Source organism: Triticum urartu, chromosome 3A (genome assembly GCF_056163025.1).
Source record: "Triticum urartu cultivar PI428250 chromosome 3A, HENAU_Tu73, whole genome shotgun sequence".
Lineage (NCBI taxonomy): Eukaryota > Viridiplantae > Streptophyta > Magnoliopsida > Poales > Poaceae > Triticum > Triticum urartu.
The window spans coordinates 493,051,764-493,063,647 of NC_141875.1; the positions used below are offsets into that span (position 1 = coordinate 493,051,764).

Here is an 11,884-nt window from a genome sequence, read left to right on the forward strand (position 1 = left end):
GCAGACATCGAACTGACCGACTTTCTCAGGAAATCAGTCGGTCGACACATAGCACGCACCCACCTCCAAACGTTGGTCGCATATGTTGATGACGTGGCCTTAAGAAAAAAAAAACAACTTGCACGGTGATGAAAGTGTGTGTGTGTGGTTGTTTCACCACTGTGATAATACGGAAAAGGAAAGAAATGAAAGAAAGGCCACGCACCACATTGATGAGTGGTCACAGTACCTGTCCGCCCGCTAGATCCACTTTTCCAGACAAGTACTCCATCATCTTCTCCCCATCGCCCAACGCGGTTTTGATTACAGTTGGAAGAAAGAAAAGCAGAAAAACCAAGACCGACGAAAGAGCCCCGCGACCTAGTGGGGAGGCAGTACAGTGGTGGGCGGGCGGAAGATATGCCTCGGGAGGAGCCGGCGGCGGCCGAGGTCTCGGAGGTGGCGGAGACGGGGGAGGAGAAGGAGGACGGGCAGCCGGAGGAGCAGGAGGAGAGGTGGGCGCGCCTGCTGCCGGAGCTCCTCGCGGAGGTGGTGCGCCGCGTCGAGGCGTCCGGCGGCGAGCGCTGGCCGGCCCGCAAGGACGTCGTCTCCTGCGCCTGCGTCTGCCGCCGCTGGCGCGACGCCGCCGTCGCCGTCGTGCGGCCGCCCGCGGTGTCCGGAAAGATCACCTTCCCGTCCTCGCTCAAGCAGGTGAGAACGGGAGCTTGTGCCCTCATACCCGTAGATTGGTAGGGGTCTCTGCTTCCGGTTCGGTGTGCGGTGGTGCAGGGCTGTGGAAATCCCCATTCCAAACTTAAGTTTTTAAGGAGGAACTTATGATGCGATTTCCCCCCTTTCGATCCGTAAATTTTTCCAAGGTTCCTCTCCGTTGAGATAGGGCATCCGATTGCGGCACTTTTGACTTCCGTGTGAAGCTTGAGCGACAAATTTCACCCCTGCCTATACATCAGGTCCATTAGTTCTTTCCATAGATGCTAATAACGTTGCTTGTTTGCGCGATTTGGAAATGGGATAGATTCACGTGAAGTCACTGTTGAGGTAGGGCATCGGATTACGGAAATGGGATAGACTCACGTGAATTCACAGGGAACAATTCAGTTCCTGCAGGAAATGGGATAGTCTCCCGCCAATCAATGAGGTCCTTAATCGTTCTTGTACTCCCTCCGTTCACAAATATAAGATGTTTTAACTTTTTGTGAATTGGATGTATATAGACGCGTTTTAGTGTGTTTGTTCACTCATTTCAGTCCTCATGTAGTCCATATTGAAATATCTAAAACATCTTATACTTGTGAACGGAGGGAGTACCATTTTAGATAAAAGTGCCATAACCCTATTCTCGCTGATCTTATGGTGCGAAGGGCACCACACCGTCTGATCAGCCATGCAGCGGTTTGCGTACTGTGTCGATGGAGCACACCATGACATCACATGAAAGTGGGGTGCTGCTGCATGCGGCGTGCCGCAGCCTGGTTAAGCTGTATGCCATACCAAAGAAGTGTGCGTGTATAAAGTACACCCGCGCTCTCATTCTTAGTTCTGGGGATACTAAATTTGGTGTATTTCGGTGGGTGGTTTCAATTAAGGTTGACCTGTTGGTGTGTTGACGATCAGAAAATTTGGCTTGCATATTTTTGTCATGCCCCTGCAAAGAGAGACTCGATTAATTGGGTTTTTAATGGCAAGGCTTCCAAAATCAGAAATTCTGTCTTGCCTATTTCGAGTAGCATAGGGCGTGTTTGGATGGTGGCCAAAACCTACCCTACCAATAATTTGGTCATCGCTAAAAATTCGGTCTATGTTTGGATGGCTTTTGTCATGCCAATGCTTCTCTGTCCATTCTAGATCACTTTTCTAGCCAATGTTCGCCAATTTATGGGCTGGAAAAAACTCCACCAAAAATTTGGCTAGCCAATTATTTGATACGGCCAAGCTAGGCTAAAACCAAATGTACCTGTAGTTTTCATACGTGTCTACTGAAGCTAGTTTTCCGAGGGATTAATTTTTCTTTACTTGGGACTTAGTGCAGAGTTTTCTTATGCAGCATCTGTATGCCTAATCTTACAACATGTTGTCAAACAGCCAGGGCCAAGGGAGTTCCCAATGCAGTGTTTTATCAAGCGGAATAAGAAGAACTCTACGTTCTACCTCTACCTTGGCTTGACAACTGGTAAGTTTATCTGATGGGTGCCTTGATTTTCTCATATTTATTTTATGTTGCGTATACATTTGGGCTTGTGGACCAGGGACACTTTCAGCAAGAAATATATTGAAGAGTTAGCAATGGTTTAGCCGAAAACCTTAGCTTATAAGAAGCTTGGTCTAAGAGACTGAAGCTTCTTTTTTTTTCATCTAAAAACGAGGCAGATGGCATTCTTTTTCTTGGATTATTATGCTGCCTCCTTTTGGATCTCACTCAATAAGGCTTTAATTGGAAGCGTGCCCACTTGTTTCTTCTAGTCAATTCTGACTTTTCAGTTATCATTATTTTGCATCTGCATTGTTTTTGCTTGTGTAGTCTCGTCTCATACATATTGCTTCCTGGCACTCAACTAGTAATCAAACCAACTCAAATGCATCTATGTTAGGTTTTCATGGCAAAGCAGTAATTTGCATCTGTATGCATTATTGCAATTAAACTGGGATCGTCAGGAGACATGTGTGAACTGGCTAATAAAATTGAACCTGCAGAAATCCACTGAATTCTGGACTAAAATTGTTACTGTGTGTTGGAATAACCCTAAGTTTTCAAATAAAAAAATAATGGACGGTGCTGCTCATTATTTGGATTGGTTATTCAAAAGTTCAATTCAAAGGGTTTCGTTCAGTCATCCCTAGGACTTGAGCATCTTTTGGAGCTAGAATCTAAATCTCAAGATTTTCCTCCGGTCTTTCGGAGCTTGGATAGTTTTACGAGATTAGTGGCAGTAATATTACTTGGAATATCCCACTTGATCTTTGTTACTACCTGTAACACTCAGGTGCATAGGCAGTAGAATGTACATGTTCATGTATTTATAGAGCACCAATTTTCTCAACCAGTTCCTTACTCTCATCTGCTCAAGGATGAAGTGTGTTGTGTGGCTATATGCTATCATTAGTTTGCCTTAAATGGATATTCTATGGTTCTACCAGTTACCATGTGATGTCCCTTACAATTTGTTATACTGTTCGTAATGTCATTTAACCATTGTCACTATAAAATGTGCCTGATGATATAGTTTAATATACATATTGTCTGCGTCTGACAGCTACTGTAGATAAAGGGAAGTTTCTCATGGCCGCAAGAAGGTTTAGGCGTGGCCCCCATACCGAGTACATTATATCCCTTGATGCTGACGACTTGTCACAAGGGAGCAATGCATATATGGGGAAACTGAGGTGAGAATTCTACATGGCTGCACTTACATTAACCTGCCATGCTATTTTTATGTATCCTGCTAAGTGTTTAAATTGGATGAAGTAATATATTTGGTGCAAATATGGAACACAAAAGTGGGTTTTGATTTATGGAACACACTTAGGTCCTCAGCGCTATAAAACCCATTAGAGAATGTTTTTTTTTGTGGAAAAGGAGGATAAACCACTGGCCTCTGCATCAATCGATGCATGCAGCCTTCTTTATTAATTATTCCACAAAGGTCTGACAAAAACGCACATCAATCCACCCGAAACCACCACTCACACCTACAAACCCGATAATGTGGAGTGCTCTCACTCCCCATATCTAAAACCGGTGTTGTCACCAATCCATCCACATAACGTATCGGGACCAACATCCGATGCAGCAGACCTAAAGCGCACACCAGATGCACACGCTTTAGAAGCCGCCATCATCATCGGACCACTAACCCATTTAGGAGAGAGATCCGCATTATCCTTGCCAGTCCGGACATCCGTTGACGCCACCACGGCGCCCAACGGCGCCACCGCCCTGCGCTCATCCGTTCAGACGCGAAGACTCTGGAAGACTGTCGTGCGTAGCACCTGCCAACCAGGCATGACTCAGCGTAGCACCTGTCGGCCAGGCATGACTTGACAGCTCCACCAAAGCTCCGTGCAAGACGAAGCCGCTCCACCTCCTGCCTCTGCCATCCAGCGCTACTCCACAAACAATGCTCCCAAGAGAGAAACGGCACCGTAGTACCGCCATCGTCCGATCTGGAAGACCAGATCCTAGGGTTTCCCCTGAAGCAATGCCCATCACCAGCAACCGTCAAGGACTCACACAGTGCCCACCACCACTCAGCCCTCAAGGCGACGGCTTCGGGAAGGTCACGACGTCAAGGACGCCGCCGCCGCCCACCAGAGAGGGTTTTCACCTGAGAGGCGGGTAGGGGGGAAGTAGAGGAGCAGACATAAATCGACGTCTCCAAGAAGAAAAGCGGCACCCTTGAGCGTCGTCCTCGGTGCGGCCGACCGGGGCCGACCAAGGGGTTTCCCCCAATCTGGTTCTCCTCCACCAGCTTCACCAGCGGCCACCGGCCAGGGTCCCGGCAAGCCGCGCCGGCACTGCCAGGACCCCGCAAGAGAGAAGCACACCGATCAGGGCCGGAGGACAGCGGCCAGATCAGGCGGCGCCGGCCGCTAGAGCAGCCACGCCAGGCCCTGGTCCACGGAAGATCCGTCGGCCGTCCGACCAGACCACCGGCACCATGCCAGCCCCGCCGCTCGCCGTAGCACGGAGGGGCCTCGCCGGAAGGGCCGCCGTCCCAGATCCAATCACTCTCCAGCGCAAGGCGAAGCAGCAAGGGCCCCGCTGCCGTAGTCCCCGGCTGCGCCACGGGCTTGCCCGGCGCCAACCTCATGCGGCGGCGAGGGAGGTCGCCCCCAAGTCGCCCGAGAGCGCTAGACTCCGGGATGGATGGAGAGAGGGTGAGGAGAGGGTTTCGGATCTAGTCTCTGTTGTGAAGGAGGTGGCCGGAGGCAGGAGATCAGGCGGCGGCGGCGGCAGAGCTCCCTCCCGTTGCGGGGGAGGAGGATCGCTCGTCAGAGCAGTCAATCCAACCATTAGATAATGTAGTACTACAGAGTTTCAAACTTGGAGTTAGTACCACTTCTTCACTCTGTATCTTCTCCATTGAGTTTGAATGCTAGTAATATGATTCAGAGGTCAAAGATGCATCGTTTACAATAATGCAAAGCAAACCTTTTGACCTGGCGGCATGCCTAAGGTGCCTTATTCATCCCTTTGTCACATGAAACCCACTGCATCCTTGAAATTTTGTGATGGTCTGCTGAAGTATTTACACTGTGTCTTGAGACTCTAAACTTTTGATCTTTGCCCTTTTGGGAGTGTGCAAGCTATTCCACTTTTATGATTGCTTCACATTTGCTGTTTCTTATGGTCCTTTAAAATTTATTTTCTGGGTCCTGAGGATCTCTTTTTATTCTATCTCTCTTTTATATTATCATTAAGGGAAAAGTCCATTTTACTGATCTCAAGTATCGTGTTTTTCTATAAACCTCTCAAGTCTGTGTTTTACTTAGCCCCCTGAAGCGAGGTTTGAAGGCGGTATTGTATATTGCGGCAATGTCACTGATTTGAGGGTATGTGTGGTTTCATGGTTTGTGTCCAAAACCTAACCTACCAATTTTTTGGTCCTTGTTTGGATGGTTTCCGATATTTTTGCATGGCCATTCCCCATTGCCCTCTCAGTTTATTTTTCTTGCCAACATTGGCCCAAGCCGCCCAACCATGGGTAAGCAAAACCTTTGGCTAGCCAAATGTTTGGTGTCGGTGAGCTTTGGCTTAAACCAAACATACCCTGAAGGAAATTTCTCCTATGTGGTATCTATCTCTTCTCTCACCTGCCACCTCCATGTAGAAAAACCAAATCAGATTAGTCCCTTTTCCTGTTCATCTTCCCCCACGTGCTGGAGGTGGAGGAAGAGTGCTTCCCCAAAATTTATTTTCCTCTTTCTCTCTTCGACATGTTGCCGCCTGCTCTGTCTCCAACCTGTCCTCGTGCATGTCTACTTCCTCTTTGTGCCAGCCCAATCAAGACCAAGACTCCCAGCCATGCCTCATGTGCGTAAAAGTAGTCATCAGAGACACGTACATGGGTTGGCCTTGTGATCCATGATCAGCTGTCTTAAAATACGTTTGGTTACTGGCATTAGGCTTTGGCCAAACACGGGTGAATGGGTGATAATTAAATATTACTCCGATCAAGATGAACTCTTCCTAGAAAGTGGGGCAGTTATAGTAGTACGAACAAAAGTATATTCAGACTGACATGATGTAGGGAGTAACTATTGTTATTACTAAGTATCTTCAGTATGGTCCGCACCTATTGGTATTTTTATTCTGAAAAATAATCATCATGTGTCCTCGCAACTGGCTGCTGAAGTGTTGAGGCGATTACTTTACCAACTTTTTGGAATTTGATTTCACCATTTCAGTGTCCTAGTTTAGGTTATGTCACCTCCCTATCCCTATGTTTGGTTTCTGTTTGCATTACTGAAAATTTGGATTACTAATTATATGTATTTGATTCTTTTACTCGGTGATATAATTGTGCTTCTTCTGTAACCTGTAGATCTGATTTTTGGGGAACAAACTTCAAAGTATATGATAGCAAGCCACCACATGATGGCGCTAAAGCATCAAGTAGTCGATCTAGTCGGCGTTTCGGAAGTAGAAGAATAAGCCCCCAAGTATCGGCGGGCAACTATGAAGTCGGGCAGCTTTCATACAAATACAACCTGCTCAAATCCAGAGGCCCCAGGAGGATGTATTGTGCACTCGAGTGCGCTTCACCTCAAGAGACCTGGGAAAACGCCCTCAAGACAAAGTTCCGGAAGCCCATGGGCACCACGGTTTTAAGAAACAAAGCTCCCCGCTGGCACGAGCACCTGCAGTGCTGGTGCTTGAACTTCCATGGGCGGGTAACAGTTGCATCCGTCAAGAATTTCCAGCTGTCCGTTGCCGCTGACCCCAATGACCCTGCTGGCTCCAGGGATGAGGAGACGGTGCTGCTGCAATTTGGTAAGGTCGATGACGACATCTTCACGATGGATTATCGGCAGCCACTGTCGGCATTTCAGGCCTTTGCCATCAGCCTCAGCAGCTTTGGCACCAAGCTGGCTTGTGAATAGAGCGATATGGTGATGCTCGCAGTATCACCGCTTTGGTTGTCGCAGTGGATGCATTCCACGAGTCTTGTTGCGTCTCGGTAATTCGGCGTTTTCTTCCTTTTTTTTTAGTTTGATGTCGATGTGCTATATGTTTGTATCATGAGCATGTATACAAGAAAAATGTATGGTTCGGTGAATGTATTTAGTTCCAACAAGGGAATTGTGCTGTATAAAGTTTCACCCAAAACTGAAGTGAAAACCCAGGGTTCTAATGTAAGTACATAGTGTTGTGGTGAAGTGGGACTTTCTCCTACCTGCACGTCAGCTGAGGAGAAAGATGAAGGGGAAATCTGGTATGAAGTCTTTAATTTAAGTAAGGTGTTGGGGTAGCTGTACAGATGATCTGATACAGTCCGCCCTAAACGGGGAGTTTAATCCTGTCTCCATCAACACCAACTTTGCTGTAGGAAGATCGTACAGCAAGCGACAATTCAGAGATCCATCATGCATGCTTGGAACGGCAGCCATTTTCCACCGGAGACGAAAGCGACAGGATGAGCCCATCGTCATACTTTTCCGTAACGAGCCTGAGAGTCAAACCAAGCAGGGATCGAAGGTCCGTCTCACTCCCAAAATGTGGCAAAAGGCTTCAGGAATACAACCGTGATTCACTATAGCCATAGTCACAGCCATGTTCTTTCATCACCACAAGAAAAGGAAGGCCTAACAAGCGCGCATGATACTATCACCGTGCGTGCGTGTTCTTCCATGAGCGAGAAGCTGAGAAGGGAAAAGAAGGAAAGGAAGGCTTCTACTTCTAGCTATGGTCTCTCCGACGAGGGGCAGCGCCGGTATACTCCTAGTCGTCGGCGGTGCTGCTGGCCCTCCCGACCTCCGCCTCCAGCATCTCCATCTGCTGCTCCAGCAGCCTCAGCCTCCGGTTCATGCGCTCCAGCCTCTCCCGGGCCGCCTCATCTGCATACCGGATTTCGTAATTTCGTATACAGTCAACGATTTCGTGCACCTATACTATACAGTGCTAGACATGTTAGATCGATCGAGGAGGCGATTGGTGTTCACCTAGCTGCACGACGAACTGCGACGCGGCCACCTCCGCCTGCCCGCCGTCGGCGATGACGGTGCTGGCGCCGGCGAGGCCCGCGCCGTCTGCTCGGGCCTTCGACGTCGTCGGCGACCCATTGTTTCTCCTCCCGAGCATGGCTACGTATACAGTCTGATACTCTTGGATCGCACGGACCGGCCGGCTTATTGGTGCAGTGGCGAGTTGTGACTGGTTGGAAGAGACGCGCCTGACTGCTGGAAGCCGACCGACCGGCCGGCCTTTTATTCGCGCGGGGAGACTTGGGGGAGGGGCCGCCTTGCCTTGGCGGAGAGGTCACCGCGACGATGATTCATGGAGCTCGGGCCGGGTTCCTCGTGTTGAAATATGAGATGGGCTAGAGCCCATATGATAATTTCAGATTTGATCTCTAAGGGCCCATGTAGGTGGCATGATAAAGTGGTGGGAAGTTTAGTCCCACCCCGGAAATGAAAGGAGAGTTAGAGTGGTTTATAAAGGATTCTCTTCCTCATGCTATTGAAGTTTGAGAAGAGATGAGGCCCTTGCACACTCCTCCTTGTCACGCCACACCACGCCTCGTCACGACGCGCCGGGCCGGGCCGGGGGTTGTGGGATTGAGCCGAGCTGAACTCACTCCTATGCGTTTCTTTTTGCCGGTCAGGAACGCCCTAACCGCCACGAAACAGAACGCATCTCCGCCTCCACGCCCGCGTCGTTCCTCTGCTACTGCTGCCGCCAGCGACTCCGTCCCGTTCACCGCGTACACGGTTGACGGGAGAGCAGGCCTCCGAAACCCCGCCTCTCCGGATCCTGTACAGGAGAGGGGCGATTAGGTTTTTGGGTAGCGACTACGCGACTGCTCGCTTCTGTTCATCTACGTCCACATCACCTTCGTCATCACCATGTCGACCGACACCGACCGTGCCGCCGCTGAGAAGGCCGAGGCCGACAAGAAGGCCGCCGAGGATGTCGCGGCTATTGCCGCCGCCACCGCCGCCGCATGGCCGATTGGAGGGTATACATCGTTTATCCCTCTCATGTTTCTTTCTGTTGTAGCAGTACTAGCGATATGTGTAGATGTTTCTACTATATGCGTAGTACGTGCTCTGTTAGATCGTAACCAGTGTGTTATCAATACTGTCAATGTCATGCTCATGATTTATTCATGGATTAATTAATTGAAAAACTGCCTATTTTCTTATCAATCCAAAAACCTAATCTGTGTAGGAGTTTTTCGAATTCTGGTTTTGCTGCTGCACTGAAACCGTCGCCGTTTACAGGGACGTACTTTAAGCGTTGGCAGACTAAAACCACCTTATGGCTCACTGTCATGAACGTGTTCTGGGTCGCCGGTGTGACCCCCACAGGAACGATCGCTCCTGATCAGGAGAAGGCGTTCAAGGAGGCCACTGTCGTGTTCCTCGGGGCAGTTCTGAGCGTGATTGGAGATAAGCTGGTTGATGCATATTTGCATGTGCGGTATGCCAAGGACTTGTGGGAGGCGCTCGAATCTAAGTTCGGGGCTGCCGATGCAGGGAGCAAGATGTATATTATAGAGCAGTTCCATGATTACAAGATGGTTGAAAACCGTCCTGTATTGGAGCAGACTCATGAGATAATATGCATTGTTAAGGAGCTTGAGCTTCTTAAGTGCGAGTTACCGGGCAAGTTTGTCGCGGGCTGCATAATCGCTAAGCTTCCCAATTCCTGGAGGAACTTTGCCACCACTCTGAAACATCAGAGACGTGAATTCTCCGTGGAGGATGTCATTGGCCATCTGAGTGTTGAGCAGAATTCAAAGGCAAAGGACTCGCACGGAAAAGGGGTCGAAGGAACTTCTGTGACCAACATGGTGCATCAGAAGAACTCCAATTCCCACAAGTTCAAGGGAAAGAACGGTGTCCAACAGAGTGCCGACTTTAAGAAGAAGGGTAAGAAGACCTTCAAGAAGAACAAGAAGGATGAGGACTATTTTACTTGTGGTTCGCTTGAACATTGGGCCAACAAGTGCCCAAACAAGTATAAGAAGCAAGGGCAGGACTCCAAGTCTGTCAATATAATTGTGAGCAACAATGAGAGTGGTGCATCTGGGTACGGTAATTTATTTGTTGTATTCTCAGTTTGGCCGTCCACCGATTGGTGGGTCGACACAGGTGCAGGTGTTCATGTGTGTGCTGACATTTCATTGTTTTCTTCTTACCAGGCCACAGGTCACGGGTCCGTACTGATGGGGAATGGCGCGAGTGCTTCTGTTCTTGGTGTTGGCACGGTCGATCTGAAGTTTACTTCGGGAAGGATCGTGCAGCTGAAGAACGTGCAGCATGTCCCCGCCATCAAGAAGAACCTCGTTAGTGGCTCCCTTCTATGTAGAGAAGGGTTTAAGTTGGTATTCGAGTCTAATAAATTAGTTGTTACGAAATATGGACTATTTGTTGAAAAGGGTTATGAATGCGGAGGCATGTTCCGCCTTTCTCTTGCAGATCTATGTAATAAAGTCGTGAACAATATTCATTTGAGTGTTAATGAATCTGAAGTATGGCATTCACGTCTTTGTCACATTAATTTCGGTGTTATGACGCGGCTAGCAAAATCGAATTTAATCCCGAGTTTCACTTTAGCCAAAGGTTCTAAGTGTCATTCGTGTGTGCAATCTAAGCAACCTCGCAAGCCTCACAAGGCAGCAGAGGAGAGACACTTGGCGCCACTGGAACTCATACATTCTGATCTTTGTGAGATGAATGGTGTGTTGACTAAAGATGGAAAGAAATATTTCATGACTTTGATAGATGATTCCACTAGATATTGCTATGTGTATCTGTTAAATACTAAAGATGAGGCTCTACACTACTTCAAAATCTATAAGGCAGAAGTTGAGAATCAACTTGAAAAGAAAATTAAACGAGTCCGGTCAGATCGTGGTGGAGAGTACTTCTCGAAAGAGTTTGATGCCTTTTGTGCGGAACACGACATTATTCACGAGAGGACGCCTCCTTACTCACCCCAGTCAAACGGGGTTGCCGAGCGGAAAAACCATACTCTAACTGATTTGGTTAACGTCATGTTAGATACGCCGGGTTTATCCAAGGCATGGTGGGGGGAGGCTATAATGACATCATGTCATGTCCTGGATAAAGTTCCGACAAAGGATAACGAGATCACTCCTTACGAGAAGTGGACCAAGAGAAGGACAACATTCTCGTACTTACGTACCTGGGGCTGCTTGGCGAAAGTTAATGTGCCGATCCCCAAAAAGCGTAAGCTTGGACCAAAGACTGTGGACTGTGTTAATTTGGGCTACGCTATGAATAATGTTGGCTATAGATTTCTAGTAGCGAAATCTGAGGTACCTGACATGAAAGTTGGTATAATTATGGAGTCTAAAGATGCTACATTCTTTGAGGACATTTTTCCCATGAGAGATGTACAAAGCACTTCTAGACAGGAATCTGAAGAGACTCCTGAACCTGCCATTCCGATGGAATATTATAATCAAACACATGATGAAAATCCTGAGGAGGATAATGAGGAATCCCTTGGTAGGGGCAAGAGACAAAGGACTGTAAAGACCGTTGGTGATGATTTCTTCATATACCTCGTGGAGGATAATCCCACTTCTATTTCAGAAGCGTATGCATCTCCAGAAGCTGACTACTGGAATGATGCGGTCCCTAGCGAGATGGATTCCATCATGGCTAACGGGACTTGGGAGCTTACTGAACGTCC

At 48.3% G+C, this 11,884-nt stretch overlaps 2 protein-coding genes across 2 annotated transcripts; one reads left to right on the top strand and one right to left on the bottom strand.

Annotated features, from left to right (window-relative positions):
* Positions 1-260: 260 nt before the first annotated feature.
* On the top strand, positions 261-7,377 carry LOC125544577 (tubby-like F-box protein 1). The gene is made up of 4 exons (XM_048708311.2): positions 261-690; positions 2,083-2,170; positions 3,252-3,381; positions 6,543-7,377. Exons 1-4 carry the CDS (start codon positions 400-402, stop codon positions 7,099-7,101), a joined length of 1,068 nt encoding a protein of 355 aa, XP_048564268.1. The 5' UTR covers positions 261-399; the 3' UTR covers positions 7,102-7,377.
* A 305-nt stretch (positions 7,378-7,682) lies between these two features.
* On the bottom strand, positions 7,683-8,489 carry LOC125544578 (uncharacterized). Its single transcript, XM_048708312.2, has 2 exons — positions 8,161-8,489; positions 7,683-8,055 (listed from the first exon to the last, which is right to left on the bottom strand). Exons 1-2 carry the CDS (start codon positions 8,297-8,299, stop codon positions 7,940-7,942), a joined length of 255 nt encoding a protein of 84 aa, XP_048564269.1. The 5' UTR covers positions 8,300-8,489; the 3' UTR covers positions 7,683-7,939.
* Positions 8,490-11,884: the final 3,395 nt, after the last annotated feature.

Bases quoted from the DNA above. Each gene is read 5' to 3' on its own strand.
- LOC125544577 (XM_048708311.2), top strand. From the start codon at position 400: ATGCCTCGGGAGGAGCCGGCGGCGGCCGAGGTCTCGGAGGTGGCGGAG. The intron at 2,171-3,251 runs GTAAGTTTATCT...TGCGTCTGACAG, and splicing joins CTACCTTGGCTTGACAACTG to CTACTGTAGATAAAGGGAAG. The intron at 3,382-6,542 runs GTGAGAATTCTA...TGTAACCTGTAG, and splicing joins GCATATATGGGGAAACTGAG to ATCTGATTTTTGGGGAACAA.
- LOC125544578 (XM_048708312.2), bottom strand. From the start codon at position 8,299: ATGCTCGGGAGGAGAAACAATGGGTCGCCGACGACGTCGAAGGCCCGA. The intron at 8,056-8,160 runs GTGAACACCAAT...TCCGGTATGCAG, and splicing joins GCAGTTCGTCGTGCAGCTAG to ATGAGGCGGCCCGGGAGAGG.